The 25,560-nt window shown below is 41.9% G+C and overlaps 3 protein-coding genes across 3 annotated transcripts; 1 reads left to right on the top strand and 2 right to left on the bottom strand.

Moving 5' to 3' along the window:
- Nucleotides 1-177: 177 nt before the first annotated feature.
- On the bottom strand, nt 178-12,699 carry LOC129376300 (plasma kallikrein-like). The gene is made up of 10 exons (XM_055055885.1): nt 12,466-12,699; nt 3,418-3,484; nt 3,193-3,343; nt 2,818-2,927; nt 2,424-2,586; nt 1,826-1,944; nt 1,604-1,736; nt 1,381-1,487; nt 405-564; nt 178-322 (listed from the first exon to the last, which is right to left on the bottom strand). The coding sequence occupies exons 2-10, from the start codon at nt 3,476-3,478 to the stop codon at nt 214-216; spliced, it is 1,113 nt and encodes a 370-aa protein (XP_054911860.1). The 5' UTR covers nt 3,479-3,484; nt 12,466-12,699; the 3' UTR covers nt 178-213.
- Nucleotides 11,718-16,597, top strand: LOC129376301 (plasma kallikrein-like). Its single transcript, XM_055055887.1, has 9 exons — nt 11,718-11,839; nt 11,911-12,067; nt 13,215-13,324; nt 13,408-13,570; nt 13,637-13,752; nt 13,826-13,958; nt 14,060-14,166; nt 14,286-14,433; nt 14,814-16,597. Exons 1-9 carry the CDS (start codon nt 11,785-11,787, stop codon nt 14,917-14,919), a joined length of 1,095 nt encoding a protein of 364 aa, XP_054911862.1. The 5' UTR covers nt 11,718-11,784; the 3' UTR covers nt 14,920-16,597.
- A 2,709-nt stretch (nt 16,598-19,306) lies between these two features.
- heyl (hes related family bHLH transcription factor with YRPW motif like) lies at nt 19,307-23,184 on the bottom strand. The gene is made up of 5 exons (XM_055055809.1): nt 22,690-23,184; nt 20,833-20,899; nt 20,659-20,742; nt 20,472-20,553; nt 19,307-20,386 (listed from the first exon to the last, which is right to left on the bottom strand). The coding sequence occupies exons 1-5, from the start codon at nt 22,767-22,769 to the stop codon at nt 19,707-19,709; spliced, it is 993 nt and encodes a 330-aa protein (XP_054911784.1). The 5' UTR covers nt 22,770-23,184; the 3' UTR covers nt 19,307-19,706.
- Between the last annotated feature and the right edge of the window lie 2,376 nt (nt 23,185-25,560).

The following is a 25,560-nucleotide window of genomic DNA, read 5'->3' as shown; positions in this document are numbered from 1 at the left end:
TTGTAAGACGAAAAAAATGACAGAGATATTTCAAAATCAAACCAAAACCATTGTTGGATAGTTTAATTTATTTATTTTCTTACTTTTTGCATAACCAAAAACACAGGAAAAAAAAATCTGTAAATATTTGCTTGAAGTCAACAGATGGATTCTGTCACATGCAAACAGAGCGACAGATTTTTTTTTTTTTTTTTTTTTTTAATCCTGAGACTTTTATGGACTTTTGCAGTTCTTCAAGGAGAAGCCAGAGATGACGTCGACCACTTTCCTAACTTGGGAAGGCATGGGCATGGTGACGACTCGCTTCATATTGCAGCGGTGCCTGCGACACAAAAAGAAAAACAACAATACGGGTGTCACCGCTGCAGCCGAGTGTGGACATTTGATGAGCAGAGACGGCGTACTGATGCTCGGGGTGGAAGAAGCTCCCGTTGTGGAAGGTGTAGAACTGACAGTCGCGGTCCTCTGTGCATTTGTCCTGGCAGTTTTCCACGCTGGGCACCACCTCGGAGCTATAGTCAGAGCCAAGAAATTCCATGTCTTCGTAGGTCAGCTTAGCCCAGCCTGTCAGCAAAAATAGCTTTTAATGGTTGGATTTTGACAGCAAACTACTTCAGGAACATGCTGAGAAAAACAGCAGCTTCCTGGAAAGGAAATAGTTCAAAATGTTTGGCACAAGAAGCGCATTTCAACTCTAATACTCTGTAATAATATTTTAAAATTTGATTGTAAATGGAAGATCAGGGAAATTAAGTAAACTAGAGTGCTACAGCCTCTGCCAATTAATTGGCTGAGATTAAAAGTCGATCTTTGACAGCTTGGCCATTTGCTAAAATATAGTTGTGAACAAACTGAGATTGAGTTCGTAGCTTCAGATGGCAAGAATATTCAAACAGGAATCAGTGACGCACTATTATATTTTACAAAATGCTCTTGCTGTTTTCTTTTAAGCTTAAATACAATTATTAAACCACTTAAAGAATTTCAAATTGTCAATGCTTAAATTGTCAAATTAAATTGAATGAAATTCCCATTCTTAATAAAGTAGTATAAATATGTTAGACGTATGACATGCGTAAAAAGTCAAGCTTTTATGGTTTTGGGGCTCTAAGCAGCAGCTGAGTTTGCTCAGGTCTTGGACTGGCTTTAAGGACCAAACACCGTTAAAATCAAACCAGTTCAGATGAAGAGTTTAGTTACGTAGCACTATTCACACACAAAGCAATTCGACTGGATGGAAAGGAAAGATTAATGTGACAACTTTTGTCTCTGTGGAAGCAACACTGCCATAGATCCTGAGTGCAGGTGTGTTTTAAAGCGCGTTGGTCATGGAAGTGTGTCCTGTTCTGGCTTTTGGACGATGAAGACAGGCGAACGTACTCTCGTCAATCTGACAGAGCTGAGGCGATATTCCTGACGTGAAGTTGCTTTTCGGTTTGGCCACCATGCTGTTTGGATTGTTCTTCAGAAAACACCTGAACTCGTCACTGCAAAGTACGAGGCAACAAAACAAAACCTTCAACGTTTCTCTGCAGTAGTTTAAGGGTCAAAGTGAATCAAAGCCATAATCTGCAAATGTCTGAGACAGACCCGGGCTCCCCACCTGCGGAAGGAGAAGTAGGTGCACAGTGGATGGATGGAGCACAGGAACTGGCAATGTTCGGGAGAGACGGCTTGCAGCTCCAGGAAGTCGTTTCCTCTGAAGTCGATGTCTGAAAAAAAATGGCTCCGACAAACTGCGCGAAGCACAGAATAGAGGCGATGAGGAGGCAAAAGTGTCGACGCACATTACATCGCCACGGAGACGCTCCGGTCGTCCGCGTACCTGAGTCAAATTGTTGAGAGAGCAATAATTTCTGAGAGAATCCAGAAACGACTCCGGCCTTCAGCGCGATAGCAGCAGGGGAGGGCACGAACCAGCTGAATTTAAGGTGGCACTTGTACCTAGAACAGAGGGAACAACAAGGTTTTCTTCTAAAAGAAAAACAAAAAACCCCAAACAGTTCCAAGGTGGTTCTGGAGTGTACCGGGCCATCATCAGGCCAGGGTTTGGTGATCATTTTGTAATTGCATGACCACAGCTGCGGTGTTATGTCTTGGACCTTCAGCACCAGTGGTAATAGAAGCCATTGGGCTGATTGAGTCTTTTAGGGATTGGTTCAGTGACTCCTGAAGCAGCAGACCAAAAGCTTCTGTAGTTGGAGGAACATGGCAGAACCCAGACTCAAGATATGACGGGTTGATTATTTCCATAATCCATATGCAATGTGGACATCACCACCAAAGATCTGCTGTTGTCGTACCGACCTCCCAGACCTCTCACGTCTTCTGGCTCTGGCTTTGGTATACGTCACCCATACCAAACAAATAAACAACAACAACAACAAAAATACCATTGATGTTGTTGGGTAGTTCAGATTTACCTGACATCTGGAGACGAGAAGTTCGCCTTTATGAACGAAAAGAGCTGACACACCGGCTCAAGCGTGCAGACCCTCTGACACTCCTCATAGTTCACAGTGAAAAAGGTTCTGTAATCCCCACCGTGGAATTCCATATCCTCAAAAACCTGAGAGAAACAAATCGCTGGAGCCACGGCGACAGAAATATGGTCAATAAACGTTCGAGAAATCTAGACACGCATGTGCAAGAGAGTCACAGCTTTACGATTGTGTTCACTCAGGAGTTTTGTTTAGTAGGAAAAAGTACAGTAAGATTTTTTTACCACTAAATTTCATCACCACATTCGTATAGGAACAATGTATTGAACACCAAGTGATTTACAGCTGCAGGATTGTAAAGTTTAAGTGAACTTACTTGGCTCCGTATTGCAGCCTTTGAGCGAATAGCCAGACGAGACGCCCCACTGTAAAATCTGAGCCTGTGGGTGTCCAGTAGAACTTGCTTTCAGGTAGCATCGAAAACGCCTGAGAAGAGAAGAAGAAAAATATTTGTTTTAAAATATATTACCCTTTTTTGTTTTAGTACTTCAGTGTTTTATTGAGCACATTCTGCCTGCCAGCTCTCTGGTAAAATAAAATAGTACGTTCAAAATATTCTTCACCAAAGCCTGTGTCAACTTTCGAATCTTTTTTAGATTTTTGAAATATATTTTTTAATGCGTTTCAATCTATTTTAGTATTAAAGTTTGCACAGTGTCTTGGCGAAATCTTTCATTTGTGTTTTTCATACCCTGACGACTTGTCAGCCCGATTGAAGCTGAAGAAGAGGCACGACGGGTGCTGGGTGCACAGCTCTTGACAGAACTCCAAGGTCGGCGCGTACATTTCTGCTACGTCTGAACCGGGGAAATCCACGTTTTCCAGATAGCCTTTAATGCATGCTGAGGAAATTGGGGAGAGAAAAAAAAAGATTATTACTTTTTGCAACACCAGTGTGCAAAAAGTGTTACGTTACCTTGACTTGAAGAAAGCCAGACGACCAACAGCAGGACAACGCTCACAAAACGGGGCTCCATCTTCTTCTGCTGATGGTAAACAGAAAAAGTGAGGCTGCTCTCATCCGAGAGACGGTTAAGTAACAGATTTATTGAACACGGGTGGGGCAAAAGGGCAGTTTTGCAACTCTCGGTGGCTGACTCCGAAAAGTCAGAAAAAAAAATCCTTTCGAAGCTAAAAGATGCAAATTATATTCCAAAATGTCACAAAAGAAAAAAAAACAACTAATCCTGGATTGTAATGGTGGTAAATGTACAAAGTTTATCATATACCCACCCACATGGTATACCTTTTAAGAAATGCTAAAACTTACATGACCTGCTCTGGTGTTATAAGTCAGACTGACCTTGTTTAGTTGAACAGGATGGCATGACATAATAAGTTGAAGGTCGACTTTGTAGCAGACAGTGGTTGGGAGGACAGTGCTGAACTGGGCAAGCTGCCAGTCCAGCACTGATAAGGAGAAGAATTGAATAAGTAACCAAACCAAACTAGGAATTATAGAAAATAGGGACTGTGTTGCAGTTTATCTGTCGTTAAAACCATTAAGATACACAACTTTTCTTTCCGGAGGGTCTTGGCACCTGTTCACCTCACCAAAATACTAATGAGTGACCTTGGAACAAATCACTGGTCACTTATTGACCAGTGAAGTAGCTGGTCAATAACACCTGAGAACCCAACACTGTCAACATTTTGACAAAAAGATCAATTTACAGTCCACAATGTGGCATCCTGCTGAAGAAATCAATACATTTTCTACAGTTTGAGTTGTTAAAAATGGAATATTCTGAAAATAAATTCTGAGTAAAACGCAGAATCATTGAGGTCCACTTTAGAGTTGCCTGACAGTCTAATAATGTATATTTTAGAGATTATTTTTAACTGCATGAAGTTCTTTCAAACCCCACGACACAGTTTTTGTTTCTGTGATTTTTCTACCTTGTCTGAAAACTTTATAACAACTTTTAATGTTTGTGGACTAAAATTCAAAAGCTTTCCCTCCTTGATCTTCAGATGTGCTGTCTGTTGTCTTAACAGCATGAAAAATATTTTTGTCTATTTAAACTATTATAGATGAGCAGTTCCTTTGTCTTGGAAGTGTTTAGATGTAGGCGATTTCTATGGCTCCAGACAACAAAGTGCCTCACCAGGCTCCTGAACTCCTCTTCGCTGTCTTTGAATCATCCCATGATGGCAGTGGCATCAGCGTACTTATGAATATGACACATTTCAGAGTGATAGCAGAAGTCTGAGGTGAACAGAGGATGGATGACAGCACCGTCCCCTACGGGGCTCCAATGTTGCTGACCACAGTGTCAGACGTGATGTTGTTCATCCTGACGACCTTTGGTCTGACAGTAAGGTGGTTGCAAATCCAGGTGGCCAGGCAGGAATCCACTTTCATTCTGGTAAGTTTTTCCCAGAATGCAGGGGGCTAGATCGTGTTAAAGGCACTTGAAAAATCCATCAAGAGGATCCAGATGTTGCCACTTCCCTTGTCCAGGTGCAAGCGGGATCCATGTAGGAGGTGGATGATGGCGTCCTCGACTCCGACCTCTGCCCTGTAGACAAACTGCAGGGGGTCTTCAGCATCCTGTACCTGCATTCTGAGGTGGCGAAGGAAGAGCCTCTCCAGAGTCTTCATCAGATGTGATGTCAGTGCCACTGGTCTGAAGTCAGGCAGCTCACTGGTCCTGCTCTTCTTAGGGACAGGACTGATGCAGGATGTCTTCCAGAGTGTGGGCACGTTCCCAAGGTGCAGACTGAGGTTGAAGATTCCTTGTCATGGTAGCACAGATCTTGACAATACAAGGGGATATTTTGTCGGCTCCTGCAGCTTTTCAGGGTCGAAGCTTACTCAGTTCTGCTGTCACTTGATCAGCTGTAAAGTGTGGAGGAGGCTGTGAGGAAGGAAAGAAAGGAGACGGGCTACTAGGTTGCCTTGGAGAAGGAGGTTGGGTCACGGGGCTGGTATGGGATAAAATGGGATAAAGGTGAGGCGAGGGTGTCATGATGGTGAAATGACTGCACCTGCTGGCAAGGAGGAGGATGTACTGGGGGAGAGCACTGAGGCAGAGTACATGTAGTAATGGTGGTGGGTGAAGCATAATGGCTAAAGCTATTGAAAAAGTTATTCAGCTCATTAGCTCTTTCTTTACTTCCTCTCTCTGTGCTCGTCAGATCTTTGTGCCCTGTTATGGTTCTGAAACCATTCCAGACATCACTTAGGCAGTTTCCCCTCAGCTTCTGCTCCACCTTCCTCCTGTTGCATACTGTTGCCTCCCTCAGACAACATTCCATCTCCCTTTGTGCTGCCTTAATCTTCTCCTTATCTGAAGTCATTAAAGCTGCCTTCTTTTGGTTGAGGACAGCCTTTACTCCTTGTGTTATCCATGGTTATCCATCCCTCGCTCCGCTTCGTTCCCACCAACCTGTAATGCAAACTTACACCCTCGATTAGAAGAATGGTTGAATATTCTGCCATCATATCACACCCTTGTAATCCATATCCCCATTGTTAGCCTTTCAGCAACTTCTAAAGAAAAATATTGGATTAGATCAGATTAATTTGATTTATTGTCGTTGCATAAATATGATCCCTTCTAGGAAGAGGAACACAGTGGTGTTGACATACAAACCAAACAATCCTGTTTCACTTTTATCTGATCAGAGTTGTTTTTGTCACGTTTCCTGTTTTGCAAACATCAGGCCCAAACTGCAAATGGGAGTCTTTAATGCTTTCAGCAAACACGACCTTTTTTTGTATCCGTTTACAAATATTAAGTTTCCAACCCTGCAACATTAATATGTGTTTAGTATAAATACATGGGTGATTGCCCTGTCATAAGCACTGTTAGGTATTTTCCTCGAACCTACAATAAAATAACCACAGACAACGTATATGAATTAAATATGGTCAGGCTTCTGCAGAAGGAGAAATCCCGATCAACAGCTCCTCCGGGCTGGTCAATAGAGAGTTCTGATCTGCTTTCACGTGAGCTCCCTCTTTATTGTCAAAGCATCAAACAACAGAGGTCGTAAAACATTTAACACAAACAGACCAACAACTCAGTTCCAGGTGTGATATCTAATTTACAATCTGAGCCCAGTTCAGCTCTGGGTCAAACTGTCACCTAAGACCGGGTAGATAAACACCAGAGAAAACTTTAGGGTCTGAGAACCATAAAGTTTTACTATCTCGCATGAAGACAGTCGTAACCTCCAGGTCAGTTTATACTAAAATCACAATAATACTTTAGACTGAATATAAACTAAAGTAACAACAAAATGATAATGTTAAAAAATATCTAACATTCCCCCCTTTTTATCATTTTACTATGTGTATAAACTGCTATGCAGAAGCCAAATATAGAAAAGAAATAAAAGAAAATAATAAAAAACTAATCTAAACACAGAGAATACATAATGAATAAAAGTTATATAATGAAATACATGAAAAAACAAAAGAATAAACAGTAAAAAATCAAATGCAGTTTTCTCATCCTAAACATCACTTGTTCCCACATTTTCGGTGTAGGAGTCATTCAGCAAATGAATTCATCTGTTTATTGATTACAGAAATTCATCATTGTTCAGAAAATCGTCAGAAACTTGGAACAAGTCATCTTCAGTTGTTTCATAAGATGCCTTTGTCAGCTGATAGTTGATAACAGTCGTGTTAATTGTTTTAAATATCATATTTCGTAGACAAGGAATAATGCAACCCGTAAAAAGACAGAATAGAATTAACACAATCAGAATTCTTTTCTTTTCAGTTGTGAAATGTTTAAAACTTCGCTTATCTTTTTTATTACACCTAAAGCATTTGCTTTCCCAAACACAGAAACAAAAAACATTAAGAGCTGTAATGTCTTTTGGAGAATCCAATAAATGAACTTTGTGGCCAGTTTGCATCTTAACTCCTTAAGAGGGGCCTTTGTTTCAAAGAAAAGTCATTAAGGTTTCTCAACAGATCCACTCCCTGAATTTAGAAACTAAAGCTGCATCAAAACCTGCCTTATGTGAGAATAAGCAACATCACTACAACATCCTATAACCTTTGGTTTCGAACAAAACTATAAGATTTAAAAACAAGTTCTATTCCTTACGGAAAAAGGTTATTTAAATCCTTTGCAGTTTTAGTTTTCACAATTTACATTTAAGATTATTCCATTAGTCTGAGTAATCTCTATTGTCAGACCACAAGACAAATCCACACCTCCACCTCATGAACTTTCCTTCACCTCTTGGAGGGGGTGATTTTATGGCAGGAAAGAGAGCTAATAAGGATTTCTGGAGAAACTCCTAATTGTTCTGTTTTCCTACAGTCAAGGATGAAAACCTTACACATGTGGAGACTCATCTGTTGCTCCATTAGGGTTGTACCATAGAATATGTTTTTATTTCACCTAATTTTAAGATTTGGGAGTCTTCTATTGCTTATTTCTAAATTTGTTATTCTCCTTAACATAGACTAGTGTTGTGATGAGGTTTCATATGGTGGTCAATTGGATCTAGTGGGGGTAGAAGTTGCAGAGCTGCTGCTGTAAACAGGATTGCAACTCCTCCCTTCGGCTTCATCATTCTCTAGTCTCAATAAACATACTTGTTGCTTTTTCTTGTTTTGTTCGGATTATTTCTTATGTTTATTTTCTTATTTTATTTGCAACCCTCTCTTCTTTCTGTAGTTGCTTTTAATCATCTTTTTTATTTAAGTTTAGTACCGATTCTCTACAAGGTGTCCCACATGCACCATAGTCAAACAAGAGAGTCATCTTTTTCCCATTAACCAATAGGTTAATTTCAGGCTTAATGTTATCTAGTGATAGGAAATCTGGTAAGTTTCCTTTGTTGATCAATTTCCATTTCATTCTTTTCATCTAATTTGGGACGCGAAGTCTCATTATATGACTCTGGTGCACTTGTTTACTCATATTCTAACATCTTCAGATCATGCAACGCATTTTCTTATTTTATTTTTAGATCATTTTTTTATTTTATTTCATTTATTTACTGAACCATTTATTTATTCAGATCCTTGTTTATTTATTTGCCAATACTCTATATCTTCCTAACCTTCTTTTCCCTCACTTTTTTGGACTTCCTTTTGTTTTATTTATTTATTTAAAAGTTTTCAATCACACTCTTTTACGCCAGCATGAACACAAACAGAAACACAGAACACAAAACGATTAGTCAGATATGTAGTCAGTCAAAATTTTTATCAGTCATCGATTATCAGTCAGTCCTCATCTTTTTGCTTTTCTCAAATTGTTTAGCAAATTATACTTAATTTTATTAAATTTTACTGAAGCTTCAGAAACTTTCCAATATTTTTGGTTAACATTTTTCATGTTTTAATTTATTCATTTTCTTCCTTAAACTGTGTTCTTCAGGATCCTGTTTTAAATAATGTGCACATTTAAAAAGAGATATCTCAAACTTATGTTAGGCTCTAACAACAACCAATAGTTTCCTGATGTTTGGTACCACTTTTCGAACTAGCGCTTGTTTCCAACTTACACACCACATTTTTCTATTGTTTTACTTTTAACACGCCATCTATACCGTATTTCTTCTATTTAGTCAAGTTCTTGGTTGATTCCTGCTCTTTCTCGGTTTGTATTCCGGCAATCTGCTGCTGGCAGAAGGAGGTGACCTAAAACGCTGGCCCAGCGAGGAAGTTACCCCCCGGGACTTTTCAAAACAGGTCCGCAGAACCTGACTACCGGTAGATTTCAGCGCGTCATACTCCTTCCGTCAGCGGCGTGTGTGTAAGGAATCCCGGACGAGCCTCTAATTTTTTTTCCATTGATCAATTTTTTAGCTTCCCATCTATTTTATATTTCTTTTTCCATTTTTTTTTTTTATTTTTATTTATGTATACCATGCTACCAGGAAATCTGGACAGCATGTATTTCTCATCCCCATCGGGGCCCTCAACGAGTGAGGAATTACACGAATTTGCATTTTCCATTATACAAATCACTTGCAGTTTTGGCTTCAAATTTTTATTTATTTAAAATTTAGTCCAGTTTTGTTAACTCCTAGGGAGTTCTATGAACTGGAGATCTTTTCAGTAGGCCAGCAATTAAAAATACCTTGTTGTGGTATTCTCCACTTCAACTCTTTCGAGTGGGAGAATCTTGCCTCTGCATCCACAAGAGGTTTGCTGCTTACCCCCTACTGTTTTATATGAGGTAAAATACAGAGCCGTATTTAAACCTCCACACAGTCTTTCACGCATACGCACACACAAACAAAGCAGCACACAAACCAGCAATGACATATAGTAATAACAAGACAGAGATTTTTAGCCAAAATACCATTTAACAAGGGCACTCACACCTCAGGGTTTTAGTCAAAAACACCGTTTAACAAGGGCACTCACACCTCAGTTTTAGTTAAAAACATCGTTTAACAAGGGCACTCACACCTCAGAGTTTTAGTTAAAAACATCGTTTAACAAGGGCACTCACACCTCAGAGTTTTAGTTAAAAACATCGTTTAACAAGGGCACTCACACCTCAGAGTTTTAGTTAAAAACATTGTTTAACAAGGGCACTCACACCTCAGAGTTTTAGTCAAGACGCCATTTGACAAGGGCACTCACACCTTAAAAAAAAAAAAAAAAAATAACCATTTAATTCACCTACGTTTTCGTAGTTCTCAAGTTGTCCAGTCGGATCTCGTCACTCCGCCGTTGACAGACAAAGTCGGACATGTGTCGCTGGCCCAGCGAAGAATTCACTTCCTGGGTCTTTCTTTCCAGGTCTCCAAATGACTCTGGCCGTGCACGGATTCAGCGCGTCTTCCTCTGCCTGACAGCGGGGGGTTGAGAGATCCCGGGTTTCGGCACCAATAAATGTTAGGTATTTTCCTCGAACCTACAATAAAATAACCACAGACAACGTATATGAATTAAATATGGTCAGGCTTCTGCAGAAGGAGAAATCTCGATCAACAGCTCCTCCGAGCTGGTCAAAAGAGAGTTCTGATCTGCTTTCACGTGAGCTCCCTCTTTATTGTCAAAGCATCAAACAACAGAGGTCGTAAAACATTTAACACAAACAGACCAACAACTCAGTTCCAGGTGTGATATCTAATTTACAATCTGAGCCCAGTTCAGCTCTGGGTCAAACTGTCACCTAAGATTGGGTAGATAAACACCAGAGAAAACTTTAGGGTCTGAGAACCATAAAGTTTTACTATCTCGCATGAAGACAGTCGTAACCTCCAGGTCAGTTTATACTAAAATCACAATAATACTTTAGACTGAATATAAACTAAAGTAACAACAAAATGATAATGTTAAAAAATATCTAACAGCACCATGGATGTTTAACTACACATCATATGCACCTCAGTATTGCTGATTATGACATCAGATACAGCCAACTGTCATCCATACCGAGGGGTGGACCAGTGTAGCAGTGGGCTGATACACATTTATTGGACGGCCTGAGAATTGAACCAAAAAAGTATTTTCAAAATTATTTTCTATCAACTGCGTCGGCCCATTGGTTTCTTGGGCCAACGCCAAGACAAACAAGGAGGGTGAGAGATGTGACCCAGAAACAGATTCACTGCTTCTGGGTCAGAAGCAATAAATCTGCTTATCTAGCCTGATAAGGAGTCGGAATTTTTATGAAGATGGAATATTTTATGGGTGGGACGGAGGACGGCTAATGTCCATGTAAGCTGACACGCTGTTAGAAAAACAGCATGCCAGGAATGTTGTCCCGTAACATATTCCTGTATTATGGAATATATTATGGGACATCGTGGGAATGGTGATAGCCCACGATGAGGTTAGCCTCATCTCTTAAGACCGCAGAGGGGTTAACAATGAACACATCTTGGGACGTGCAAAGAAAAAAAAAATTTTGTGATTTGAAACAGAAAACCTAAGAATGTACTAAAACAAGATTAGAAACTCATTGCAGCCAAAATGTGGAGATGCTCAACATTTTGACTACATATGACTACAGGACTGAAACATCAGTCAGACGTAGATGTAATGGTATAAAAATAATATAAGGTTGTAGAGTTATGAGCCATGTTTTTTATACATCGCCAGCAGAGTTTTTTGAAAATATCTTCGTAGTGAAAGAGCCTATCGATTTAACCTGGTTACTCTCCTATTGCATACAGTGATGTGCTTTATTTTTATTTTTGAAACAACGCCTCCAGTGGCTCATGTATATCAGCTTTTTGTTCCCAGTGCAGCTCTGGTCGGTCACACCCCCATGAAGCACATAAACGTGACTCGCAGTCGTTCCTCAGCCAGTTGACATCACTGTCTGCTGCTGTATCCAGGGAGATGAGGACTCTCTTTATTTCAGTGGCTCTCCTCTGTTTCTGTGCTTGCAGCTTTGGTGAGAGTTTCATATTGAGTTCAGATGTTAGTATATGTTTTCATGTTAATACGAGAACTTTTTTTTTCCAGGCTGTGACACAAGACTTCAGATGGATTGGGACTTTCCAGGTTCAGATGTTGAAATCCTTTTCTCCCCGGACGCTGAACATTGTCAGTTCCTCTGCACTCAGGAGGCGTCTTGCCAATTCTGGGCGTTTATTGGTCCTGACTGCAGGGTCGACAACAGGTACACCACGACCAACAGAAACCAACATGTTTTCTCCAGTCGATGGGTGAAATTCTGCTTGTTTTTGCAGTCAGTCGATGTTTCGATGACACGTCATGGCCTTATAAATCGCGAGCCTTCGTCATAGTTCCTGGTCGGCTTTTAGCGGGTTCTCAGTTGTATTTTTAACATTTAGCTTTGATGAACAGGTTTAAAAGAGTGTTGTGTCCCAGTTCTTTGCTTTTTCTTGTCGATCCTTGGTTGCTGCTATTCACTATCTCGCCACCAGAGAGCGCCAGATTCGCCTCTCTCCGGACTGGCGTGTCGTCATCCTGCGCACCTGAGATTAATCTGCTCGTCAGGCGAGCAGTACAAGCAGAGTGGACTACCGGTGTTATACCGGTACTTCCCGTACTCACCTTCTCCGTGTGATTGCGTTTCCCTCCTGGATTCTCCGACTGGGGAGTCGTGACGCTCCTGTTTCCGGTCCGCCTGAACCCACCTGTCCGCCCTGCGACGCTCCCTCGTTGCTTTCCGGATTCTGGTGGCTGAGCGCGGGCCTTTCTGGACCCACAGAGGAGCGGGGACCCCGAGCGCTTGACTAAAACCCTCCAAACCAACGAACCTCCGGTCACCAAGTGAGATGCATCCAGTTAAACTGTCATCATTCCCGTTTCCGACGGCGTTTGAACTCCCCATCTCCTGCTGCGCTCCTGCGCCGACCGCTGCGTCACTTTCTTCAATTATTACTGTTCTGATAAACTCACCTTTTACTATAACCGCCAACTCTCTAGAAATATAAAACCCAACATGACAAAGAGCTCCTTTCCATCACCCTCATCTTTAACTTCCTCCATGTTCCCCAAATCCAGAGAATTTTTCTCATTCCAGTCAAAAGAACTATGCTTGGGGAAGATGACCTTAAATCTATGCAGAACATATTTTTGCTACGTCATGTACGTCATTATTTAAAAAAAAAACAAAACAAAAACCAATCTAATCTTGTTATTGTCAAGCTGACACCTTTATTATTGCATTGAAACTCGAGATAATTTATGGGAAACGATTGTGCAGGACTAAAATGTAAATTTTTTTGTCTTTTTTGGAAATTGAAGTATAATAAAGTCCAGGGTTATAAAGCCTTCCTCTCTTCCTGTCTTTTTGCCAGACACTTCTACTGCTTCCTCAAGGCCACAGCCTCAGGAAAACCGGAAAGACAGAATTTCAAGCAGGGAACCACTGTTGGTTATTCTCTAAAGACCTGCAATCCAGTTCCAAGTAAGCACAGCCATTTCATTAATTAATTAATTTATTTTTTATGTAGTCAAGTAAGAAAACTCTTAGTTTTCTCTTCCCGACAGAACTGACGCTTTGCAAAGTGTACAACGGCGTGGACTTCCCCAACGTGGACTACAGAACCTTCTTCACAGCAGATTACCAGACGTGTCAGAAAGCCTGCACCGACGATCCTTTCTGTCAGTTCTTCAGCTTCCTCGATGGGGGTTTTAACAACCAAAATGTCCGGTAAGTCATAAGAAGATAAAATGTTTTCAGGTGTTCTGAAACTCTTACACATCTACCTGTGTTTAGGTACAAGTGCCACCTGAAGTACAGCTGGTCAGTACCAAGAACACCAACTGTCATAAGCGATGCTGACAGAATATCTGGATTTTCCTTTGACTTACAACTATCTCCACCCTCTAGAGGTAACCGACGCCCTCAACAAGGTAACGGACAATTAGCAGACAACCGTCTAATTGAGCTGTTTGTATCCTACAGAGTGCCAGCGCACACTTTTTCCAAACACTGATTTTTCTGGTTACGACGTCGATGTTCAGCAAGCTGCCTCTCCTGAACACTGTCAGGTGTTGTGCTCCGCTCACCCACAATGCACTTACTTCTCTTTTGACAGGTAAAAAATTATGGTTTCACTTTCAAACAGAAACCGTCTACGATATAAAGGGATTATTTCTTAACACTAAGAAATTTCTTTTTTTTTTTTGCCCCCCCCAGCAATGGATACAAATGTTATATAAAGAACAATCCAAATGAAATGGTCCCCAGATACGTCGGAGGTATCACATCTGGACTGCCTTCACAAACCTGCTCGAAGCCTAACAGTATGCACGCCCCGCAAAACCAGCTGCAGCACTTAGAGAAAAATTACACGACGCAATAACTGTCAGATGTTCCTCTTTGCTTGGGAACTAATGCGCTTTCTGTAATTGTCGTGTTCCAGAGCCGGAAGCGAGTGTGAGCACAGTGTTTAGAGGAGTGGATTTCCCTGGTTTTGACCTCCACAGTTTTCCACTGTCCGACGCCGGGTCATGCGAGAAGGCCTGCACCTTGGACCCCAACTGCCAGTTCTACAGCTTCATCACCACGAGGTTCAACAACACACTGAGACGTTTGAACAAAATTCAACTTCAGCCAAACAGACCCTACCCAGCTGTTTGTACTTTAGGGCTCTATCTGATTTTCAAGTATCAAATGTTTTTTGAAAAAAAAATTTCAAAAAGTTTCCCATTTTTGTCTTTTAAATAGCAAAGTAGTTCCTGTAAGACTGATATGTGCTGAATGGTTTTGATAATGATCATGATATCCTCAATTTAAAGTGTCTGGGGTAACACCTGTTTCAGCACAAACAAGAAAAGTACGCTAATTAAGTTTCACTGAGTTTAATCTTATATGTTAAATTTCAGATGCAAGCCTGACAGACAATTGAAGAGTTTTGAACTAAAAATGCTGCCCTTGTTGTGTTTTACAGCCATGTCTGCTACCTGAAGCGAATCATCACCATGCCTGCTCCTCCCAGAGTGACCAAGCAGGCCAACACCGTGTCGGGCTTCAACCTGAGGAACTGTCCCGCTTGAATCCTGCAGCTGCATCAAGATGTTTATTGGTCGGGGTTCCTACGCAACTTTACTGAAGAAAGTCTACGCTCTTTAACTATCAAATATTTCAAATGTCACCTGCTTATTATCCAGTGGTTCTACAAATAATAAGGGGATGCTAGCTTCAAGTTTTTATATTATGGTATGGGGCCATTTCACTGCATGTGTTGTGGTCTAAAATAAGTTAGTGCTCCCTTCTACTTTGAAAGCTTTGACTTTGAGATTTTTAAAATGGGGATTGGTGTTTAACATTTTTTTAATTATTTGCAAACATTAAAAACTTGTGTTTTGAATTGGGTGAGGGTCACATTTTCACATCCTAATATCAGGAGAAGTGCACTTCCTCATTTGATTCAGGTAAGTGAATGTTGTCATTCTGAAACTATTACAACACCTCTGTAATATGTTACCGGAAATAAAGTTACACAAGAAAAGAATTACCGCCCTAAACCTGGAAAATCAAACACAACATGATTTCCCATAAATTAATTAGGCTAATTCCAGATTATCTTCAACAAGCAAATTCTGGAATTGCTGTTCCTAATACATCCAGATTACAGACACATTCTTATTATTAAGTTATTTGGATATTGGGAGTGTGAAGCACTTAGATATTCATCATATGATCTAATTTATGTTACAGAAAATGGTTCTTTGCTGCATCATTTCCTTCGTATTTGTACCTTTGCTTTTCCAACAGTAGGGGGTGCTCTCACTTGCCCTGCAGTCACTTCTTTCTCCTCTTGATCAAATGTATTTCAAAGCTAGAATAGAAATGTTTCCTTTATTTAAACATCAAACATTAGGTTCCATTATTACAGACGTCTGATTAACCTACGTCCCACTGAGGCCTGGAGGAGCTGAATATAATTTCTGTGGTTTAGGAGGATATTAAGTTGTAAAATTTGATGAAAGGCCTCGTATGAATGGGTGTCAATGAATGTGCCAATAAAATGAATCAAATACAAATAAACTGGTATTTTTGGAAGTAGCTGGGACTAAAATAGGAGCAGATCGTAGCTCATCACTTGCAGTGGAGCAAATTACTATATACAGCTTAGAGATGGACGTGTGGAGAAGAATGGCTGCAGACACAGATTTAAAAAAAGAAGAAAAAGAGAAATCAGGCACTTGTGGTCTCTGAAAGTGTTGGAGAAATTGTGATATTATTAATCAATTATTTGTTATTCTCATTGATCTTTATAATGTATCTTTAATTGATGCTTTCCTTAAAGTTAATCTCATTATAGAATTAAGAATGTTTCTTGTATTGTTAATTTACTCTGATTCCTTTCTCAGAAGGCCTCACTGACAGAGAGCAGAAACAAAATCTTCCTGCAGGTTTACCTCTTGGTGAAGAGCTCTGCTTCGGTTGAGTTGCTGGCCTCCAATAAAACCATCATTGCTAAGATCACTACATATTTTATTAATCTTTGTGCCTGGAAGGACATTATCTAGTACAGAATGATTGTGTGTTAGTTAGTGAATAACATTTGACGCTGTAGCTGTTTGCCCCCTCCCTTTAGAGCTACAGCGTCCTTGTGATTAGGGATCCTAGAAACAATAAAATAGAGGAGCAGACAAAATGTGCTTCAGAGCGGTAGGAGATTGTAACTGAAGCACATCTCTGTCCGTTCTCCTCGCGAGTGAAAAAGAATCTAACTCTTTTGTCTTTTCTGTCTTTGTTAATGTATGTTTAACAGGTGTTAACCCTAACAGAAAGCCTGGTGAAGGTTGATGACAATAGACAATAGACAGTAAAGAGAGAATGAGGGAGTGCCACAGCGCTGGATGTGACTGGATATGAAACGTTACACAAATAACCTCGCCCGAAATCTTGAACTTGCTCATGGAGTACACGCAACTTCAGAGTTCCAGCGTTTGAGGAAAAGAGAAGTTGGAAAACAATTCAAATGTTGGTCTTTTAGGTCATGAGAAGCCAACAACATTGCCAAATGGTCTTTCTCTAACGTCTCCTGCGTTGCCTTTTTCTGACCACAAGATGCCGCTCTTCCAGAGTCCAGGGGATCTTGATGATCCAGAAGAGACTTCCTGTCCACTCAGGCCCATCCAGACATGAAGCAGGCAGGATAACAAAACTGAAGACTTAGAAAAAAAACCCAAACAGACAGAGAAAATACTAACAGCACGATACAGGAAGCCCAAGGAAATGTGCAAATATATTGTTATTTTAATATGCCTATGAGCAGAAATGCTACGGTTCAGACTGGGCTCCATAAATAAAAACAGATTGATAAAGAGAAAACTGCACCTGTGGGAACTTTTAATTGGACATGGAGGTGAAAATGACAAAATAAAAATGAGGACAAATCAAGACTAGAAAAGGAGAGTATAGAGATTCTGCTCCATTGTGTTGCATTTAATAACGATTCACATGACTAATGGGTTTGTCGTCTAATGTCGCCTATGTAGAGTCAGGATTTTGCTATACAAGAGCATCTGACAGGCCATGTGTGTTTTCACTGCAATAAACTCTTCAAAGGCTAAACAATAAACTTATAATGTTAAGAAAGTTAAAAGTGGCCACAATTACAAACATGGTATCTAAAACCAAGTTTCTAAAACAGCAAACTTCCGTCATTCAAATTTGCTCAATGACGGAAACTGTTTTGCTAAATCAGTCGTAGTTTGTGAAGCAAATCACTACGAAGGATCAGAACAGATGCTACCTAACGCCATTATTAATGTGCTTATTTGTTAATTCATGACATCTGTTGGGGTTGTGAGACTAGATGAGAATATTGAGTCCGTGGAAAGAAATCGCACATTTCAATCGGACTGAACTGAATGTAGAGATGGTTCTTCAGAACATCGGGTTCACAAATTTAAACACAGCAGAATGTTTAATTGACAAAAATATTTGTGTCTCCTTCTCATTTACTCCCCTTCCCTTCAGCCCGCCTACCTTGTGACAGAAACCCTCCTCTTTTCCTCACTTGGCTTCCATAAAACCTTTCCTCAGAACTTCCCTTTTTCTTTGCCCAACATTCCCTTCCCTTCTTCTTCTCTGCTCCCTCGAAGCGTCCCCTCCCCCGTGGGAAAGCCTGCGCGATGCGAGTGTGGTTGTCCTTCCAGGAAGCTGTGGTGGTGACTCTGGCTCCTCCGCTCAGAGGATTGAGCAGTGCCAGCCAGCTTGTGTTTTTGTCCATAACTATGTATCTCTGTGTGCGAATGTGTGTGTGTGTGTGAGCGGGCCCGCTCCTCGAACATTCCACCACCATACCGTCCGTCTGACCGCCGGCCGGCCTCGCACGAGAGCCACGCCGTCACTGCGGTCGGGTCCTGACGCCAAGCTCCGAATACTCACGTTACACGCACACACAGGCACACAACCGGGGGTTGCACACCACATAAACAAAACAGTGACACACAAAGGGAGTGGAAGCACAAGGGGACCGGCTGAGGCACGCACTAGCACGCTCACTCAAATAAACAGTGCGCACTTTGCGGAACACACACATTTTTTGGACCGCAGACCACAGACATTGCATCCCGAAGTAGATCAAAGCGCTGGCCGGCAATAAACACACACAAAACTCCTCTCATCCCTCCGGCGTGCAGCTCTGGTGAAACACAGCATGGCCATGCGGATCTTCAAGAGAAAACAACAGCTCGCAACTGCCATTTATCACTCTTCAGGGATGTGTTGTGCACACTCTGTGCTCTGGCCAACTTCCTTTTATTCAAAGTATGCTTCTCGTTTTCCATCTGAACCTTCGCAGCCCCTCTCATCAACCCCTAACCCCTTCCCCTACCTCCCACCCCCACCCTGTTATTAAACGTCTATGCCGAATCAGTCACTCGACCGCAGGCCTTCAGATCCGTGCCTTTTGTTTTCCCTCGTCTTCATCCCTCCCTCTCCTCAGTCCGTCCATTGTTGAGGAGACAGTGGCGCAGACAAACAGAGAGAGAAGATATCCGCTGGCGTACCGCAGGATTGGAGAGTAAGAATGGAAGAGAAACAGAGGAGAGGAATGGGGGGGATGCATTGGCTGATATGAGGACGAAGTTAATTACAGGGGAGCACCAATTAGAGGGCACAGTGATGGGTCTGTTTGCCTCACCGCGGCATCCCAAAAACATCACCATCTCCCACCATGTTTATCCTCCGCCACCGCAAGACCACAGCTCCCATAAGCCATGGCTGGAGACAGCTTACATGCTCAAAGCGGGTTACGGCTGGGGAACATGTTGGCAGTGTTTGCAGACGTGACAGATATGGATAAACGAGGAGTACAGCTCTCTGTCTCTTTGCCATTCCTTTGCTCTTTGTGTTGACAGCTGCAAAAACACGCCGGCTATTACTCATGTAGTCAGTGAAAGAAAGCAGAAACACATACAAGGGTGAAGGCACTTAAAACTTTATAGAGGTTTGTGTCAAACATTCTCTGGAAAGCAAAAAAAAAAAAAAAGAAGTCATCAAATGTATAAATGTTTTAGAGAAAATAAAGGAAAACATCACAGCTCAAAGTTCAGTCAAATCTCACCCTCAAGTTTTCTTGAGGATAACAGCATATATGGCTCTGCGGGACACTATATGTGTTTTTGTCAAACAAGATCAAAGATACAACAAAGAAATTCCTTCACATTCCTTCATTTATGATTGTAAGTATCCAAAACGTCACTCATTGTCTGATATGGCTTTTAGAGTCCCTTAAAAGAGACAATGCTCATATGTATTTGCTACATGGTGCAAATGGAAGGTCCATGTCCACTTTACAGAGTTCATGTGTTAGTGATGATCTTCAAAACGCCCCGATCTCAGTCCCCCACCCCTGTGGCGCCTTGGATGCTCCGCTTAAGCTCCTGCGCTGGGCTATCGGCGAGCCCAGAGGCGCAAAAGGCCGGAAGGACATTTGTGGAGGGGCAGAAGGTGATGAAGTGGAAGAAGAGGAACAGGGAGAAGAAGAGGAGGCAGTCGGGAGAGGTAGAGGTGAGGCACAGTTGGTGCTGTGAGGGGACTGCTGGTTCGGTCTGGAGTGGCCCAGAGCAGGAGACGATGGGAGAGAAGCCACCCTGTGGATGGAGGCCAGAGCTGTCGGTCCGAGGAGCGGCGGGCCGCCCTGCTGACAGCCAGCCAATGGGGCCAGACGCAGCGAGGCGGATGACGGGTAGCTCCCCAGCAGGGCTAGATCCCTGCGGCTGCTTGGGAAAGATGGCGAGGAAGGGGCCGTCTGAGCAGGGGCAATTGGCGGGAAGGAGGTCCATGGCCAGGGAGGGAAGGGTAAGGCGGAAGAAGGGGGTGACTGTAGGAGGAGAGGGTCCAGCTCACTGGCACAGTGCGAGAGGTGGGAAACGAGGCGAGCTCCGATTGGGTCCGGAGACTCCCCCTCCAGAGAGCTTAGGTACCGTACAACCTCTCCGACGCATTCCCTGAAGCCAAGGGTCCTGTAGTCTACTGCCAATGCCCTTGCGTCAAAGTACCCTGTGATTGAAATCTCAGTTTAATTCAAATCTTTCTCAGTAAGAGGTGACATTAAAAGCATTTCAAAGTACATCCGTCCTTGTACCTTTTCCTCCCATTGCATGCAGCAGTTTGAGATGGTCCACAGTCATCTGCAGAATTTCAGCTTTTTCCAACTTAGAAGAACCCTTACGGGGGGAAAAACGAGTCACATTTTATTCAAAAACACTCTGAAAGTCATAGTGATGATCTAATTATGACATCCTCTGTCATTCTCTGTCGTGAGAATCTACCTGTTTCTCGAAAGCACTTGGCACCAGCCTCCGCAGCTCCGAAAGGCTGTGGTTGATCCGGTCTCTGCGCCTTTTCTCTATGATCTGGATCACAAGAAGAGCAAAGAGACTTTAAGAGTCAAACCACATGGAGACGAGGATCTCAGAAAGGGAAGATGCAAAGCTCCCGCTCACCCCTCTCCTCTTCTTCCGTGCCAGAATCTGCGAGGCACTGCCTGGGGACATGGACCCGGTGACGGGGCTGCATTATGGAGATGGAGTAAGTGAAAAAGGAAGATGGAAAAAAGGACTAAATGTGGTAACATTGAGTCGCCTGCATCTTGTTGTTATTACCCTGCTTAATGTGACACAGGGAGAACAGCAGCACATCAACCCCTTTGAATCATACTGGGTTTGAGCACTGAGAAGCAACAGAGACGGGATCGGCTCTTCTGGTTGCGTGTATTCTTGGAGAAAGCACTTTTAGGAAGATAATTACGTAGCCCCGGGGCGACACTTTTGTTTTGCAACGGAGGCTCCAGCAGGAAACTTGGGAGCCGTGGCCCTCAACGTGCAGTCGGCCAAAATGGATCACGTTCGTCTGCAAACTCTTGTAAACTCTCGTCTTACATGCCCTGAGAGACTTCCACAGCTTGGAGTTCCCTTCAAAACTGTCGCTGCAGAGACAGATTGAACATCCATTGGATTTTTTTCCCTTTTTTTTTTTTTTACTTGAGGGCTGCCAAATCATGAAGACTGTTTTTGTTTAGGTTGATTTTTGATGATGAAGGCCTTGGAAAAACAGCCTGGTCCTCAGCTCCAACATCAGAGTGCAGCTCAAATTCTTCAAACCCACCAAACCCCTTTTTTGTGTCACTGGCTCACGTTGCGTTCGTGACGTAACCCACTCGCTTTTAACTCTGCGTATATGTGTTGGAAGCACGCACATTCGCCAATATTCCCTTTCATCCAGATGCGTGTGAAATTTTCCGCGAATGAATTTGACCAGTTCAACTAAAAACTTAAAATGTTTCGACGGCGTTTAAGGAGAAAGAGTGCTACATTCAGAGTCTTTTTTTTTTCTTTTCTGCAGATTATCAGGCACAGCTCTGAAACAACTCAGAGTAATGACTTGTGATTAAATAAGCCCCATTTGAGACTCAAGTGACTGAAGAAATCAATCTTTATGCACCAAAGCTCAAACTTTGTCTTCATCAGCTGATCCTTTAACAGAATGATGTTGATTTAGTTGGATGAGAAAAAAGAGCCGTTTAGTTTGTTGTTCCACAGAATGCTACACTGTGCCAGAAACTACAATGGACATTTTCAAAATAACAGGTCAAAAAGAAGCTAGTAGTTCTAAAAACATAATACGAAACATATTTTTTTCTACAATGCCTTTTTTTCTTTCTTTTTTGGCCTTTGAGTTAGTTTCTACGTTCTGTTTATAGATGCTTAAATGTTGAAAATGCAAATGATGCAGATGTAAATTCACATCAAACCCAACATGTTTCTTGTTGCACTGCACATAAAAAATTATTTATTTTAAAAATTTCTTAAAATTAAGAAATTTTTTAAAAATTGCATGTTTCAGAACCAGCAGGCCTCAGGTAATATCCACCTTTATTTGTCATATCTTCTCAACTCTTAACTGACATGCACCCAGATTTGATGCATTAAAAAAATTCTGTGCAGCATGCTTCACTTTTAACTTGTACCTTCAGCCTTTTCTATTTAGATTATTGCAATGAGAAAAAACTGCCATGCTTGCTGATCTCAGTGAAAGTGTTGCAGATTGTAAAAAACCCCTAAAACCTCAATAAGACATTGCTTTCAATATTTACATTTCTGCAACGCATCAGTCTCGCGGCTCTGAAAAACCAACATCCCCCCCTCCATGCTCTTTGAACTTCAGTGCTCTGCAACACCCATTTCTCATCACACGACATGTTCGGAGCCTGTGTATATTTAGCCGACGAGCGCAGCGGTGTAATTTTACTCTGGAGGGAAACGCTCTCCAGCCCTCAGGTGTGGCCCCGGGCGGATGCTCACCAGTAGCTGTCCTCTTGCCCCACGTCGATGTACTCGTCTGTGTCCGAGTCCGGAGAGCTGTAGTCGTGAGGTCTCTTCATTTTTATTTATTCTCTCCTTTAACCTTTCGCCTCTTCGTCGGACAGATGATGATGGATGGCACGGGTGGATTGATGGATGAGTTGTTGACCGCCTTGTCTCTCTCGCGCTCTGTCAGTGGAGTCACTGGGACACTGAAGAATGTGACTCTCTTGTCGCTGTCAGTTCTAAAAGCTTTGTTTTCCTTCTTGTCACTTCTGTACGCCTCTTCCCGCGCCGTCGCTTCTTCGTGTGCCCTCGGACCTCTGCTTCTTGAGCAACCCCCAAGGGCCCATGACAAGTAAGAATACTCACGAGCCGCTTCAGCCTTTTTACACAATCAGTGGCATCCAATCGTAGTCTATTCCTCTCTTATGTGCTCCCTCTGTCACAGGCACCCAATGACAAAGTAGGACTTTGGCAGTTTGGGGCAGGGTTGCCAGCCTTAGCTCCCCCGCCTCCTCTCCTCAGGCCCTCCTCCCTCCCTTTTAATCTACCCTTCCCTGGCCTGTCACCCTCCCTTCCATCTTCCCATCCTCCCATCTTTCCATTTTGCTCAGTCATCCTCAGTCAATTAGCTGCCGAGCTTCCTACCACTTTGTTTCCTCACTTTTGTCTTATTGTGCTGCCTTAAAATATGCTGCTTTGTTGGACGATGGTAGCAGTAGCGAGGAGGGAGGTTAAGGCTATGGGAATGAGGCGTCTACCAAAAAATAAACAATTATAAAAAAGCGACAAAATGATGCCCGGACTGTAAACTGAATGTCAAGGAAACGCCATTTTTGGAAGTCAGTATAGGGGAAATAACGTACGTTTTCAAGCTTTTATATTGTAGTTTCTGCAGGATCGAATTTCAAAAAAGTGTTGCTTTTACAAAATTCTTGGATCTGAATGTTAAAGAACTTTGCAGCCAGATTTTCATGCATTTTCTGCTGAGATCTTGTGCAACATGAAGCAAAAAAAAAAAGACAGAAAAAATTCCCAACTGTTTGAGGCGGCTCTGTGTGCGTGCCAGTGTGTGCAGACATGAGGGGCAATGACATCGGGGTCAAGAGAGGAATCAGCCCAATGAGTGTCTGAACATCTGTGCTCTTCACCGGACAAGCTAGCGCTCTTTATGCTCTCACATTCATGCAAGCACACCGACACTCACACTCACACTCACACACACACACACACACGGCTCCCCGCAGCACTCGGCGCTGGGTTCCGCTGCCACCGTGGGAAGATCGCTGGCGCTGATTGCCATGGAAACACAAGGCCGAGGCGCCGGTTGTTAGGAGCGATGCCTGACTGACCCAGCACTGTGAGCGTATGTGTGTGTGCAAGACGGAGAGAGGCCAAGTGGCATGCCCCCTTCAACACAATGCCCAGCTGAGTGCGGCTCTTCCTGCCTGGCAGACTGGAAGGGTGGGTTAGTTTAAACATGCCACAATGCAGAAGTGCAAGATCTTTGTTGGGACTTTTTCAGTGAGTAAATTGTCTTTTTTTTTTTTAACCTCAGTCCAAAACAAAGTTCTGAAGATTTTAACCTACAACCAAACGTGTGATAAAGCTGCTCAAAAAAAAAAATCTTAAAAATATTTTTGTAGTGACTTTTTGACCACAAGACGCATCTTCTTCTTTTTTTTAAATAACCCATTTCAGTCACAAGTGTGATGTGCAATGATGGCAAAATGTGACCTTACTGGTTTTAATTGTCGACGGTGTGGCGTCTTCAATGACTTTGTATTTTTGTGTTTTTATGATGTGGAGCACTTTGAACTGCCTTGTCGCTGAAACGTAACAAACTTGATTAATTGAAACTTTAATGCATGTTTGACCAGAAGCTGCTTTTTTTGGTCAGATTTAGTTGTTAAAACTTAAAAAAAAAACAATTCAACCCTGTTTTATTTATATTATTATTATTTTGCACAAACAAACTACAAGTGCAATAAAACCCAGCTTGGTAACGACATATGAATTTCCATTTCCATATAATGTTTTAAAAAGTTGCCCAAAAGGAACCAGGTGTGCTTATTCTCATTTATTTGTATCCGACTTGATGACATCACGAGAGAAACCGCAAATCAACAATTCTGCTGATTGGTTGCTCTTAACTAAACTGGTTTTATGCATCCTTTTATATTAGACTTAAATGTCAGGATTTCTTGTTTAATGTTAAAGTTTCAACAGTTACGTCGGTATGCAAATGAAGTTATATAAGGTGCATACATGTAATGTACAGGGACCTTGTGGATTTATTAGTGTAATATAATGTTGGATGAACAACGTTTGATAGTTCCATCAATCCAGTCCTTCTTCTTGACTTGCATGTTTTTTTGTTGCACGATTTTCCTACAATCCCTTCCGTACTCCATCATATATCCAAAAGGCTTTTCTGTCCGGAATCCTTCTAAGCACCTTTAAATTAAGTACTTTATTGTAAAAATGCAATACCATAAAATAAAAATGAAAGACAAAACCAATCTCCTCATAACCGCGCGGTGATCTTATGTCTTATGTGACGCCACCAGAGACAATTAGATGAGAAAGCTTTTTTTAAAATTTGATCTTACCTGAGTAAAAATATACAAAATTGTGACTGTGAGTGACATCGCTGACCTCTGTCAGGTTCACTTTGAGCTGCAGTGGCGGTTTTGGTGAAGCAGTTTAAAAATCAAAATCACAATATTTTCCGTATACCGTTTTTGTCAACATTTTTTTTTTTTTTTAAGTACAAAAGTTTCGACAACCTTCATTGACGGTTTTCTTTCCTTCCTCAGCTAAAAATATTTTTGCATTGCATTCGTTTTCTACAGATTTATTTTTCAA

Source organism: Poeciliopsis prolifica, unplaced genomic scaffold (assembly GCF_027474105.1).
Source record: "Poeciliopsis prolifica strain line A6 unplaced genomic scaffold, Auburn_PproV2 SCAFFOLD043, whole genome shotgun sequence".
Taxonomy (NCBI): Eukaryota; Metazoa; Chordata; class Actinopteri; order Cyprinodontiformes; family Poeciliidae; genus Poeciliopsis; species Poeciliopsis prolifica.
Note: the sequence above shows the minus strand (reverse complement) of the source record. Positions and strands in the feature narration are given on the sequence as shown.

Coding starts and splice junctions, on each gene's coding strand:
- LOC129376300 (XM_055055885.1), bottom strand. CDS start 3,478: ATGGAGCCCCGTTTTGTGAGCGTTGTCCTGCTGTTGGTCGTCTGGCTT. Junction 1,945..2,423: donor TTCTCGTCTCCAGATGTCAG/GTAAATCTGAAC, acceptor CCTCTGTTCTAG/GTACAAGTGCCACCTTAAAT. Junction 1,488..1,603: donor ACCTACTTCTCCTTCCGCAG/GTGGGGAGCCCG, acceptor CGTACTTTGCAG/TGACGAGTTCAGGTGTTTTC.
- LOC129376301 (XM_055055887.1), top strand. CDS start 11,785: ATGAGGACTCTCTTTATTTCAGTGGCTCTCCTCTGTTTCTGTGCTTGC. Junction 11,840..11,910: donor TTTCTGTGCTTGCAGCTTTG/GTGAGAGTTTCA, acceptor TTTTTTTTCCAG/GCTGTGACACAAGACTTCAG. Junction 13,753..13,825: donor ACTATCTCCACCCTCTAGAG/GTAACCGACGCC, acceptor TGTATCCTACAG/AGTGCCAGCGCACACTTTTT.
- heyl (XM_055055809.1), bottom strand. CDS start 22,769: ATGAAGAGACCTCACGACTACAGCTCTCCGGACTCGGACACAGACGAG. Junction 20,554..20,658: donor CAAGTGCTTTCGAGAAACAG/GTAGATTCTCAC, acceptor TCCCCCCGTAAG/GGTTCTTCTAAGTTGGAAAA. Junction 20,387..20,471: donor GCATGCAATGGGAGGAAAAG/GTACAAGGACGG, acceptor TTTCAATCACAG/GGTACTTTGACGCAAGGGCA.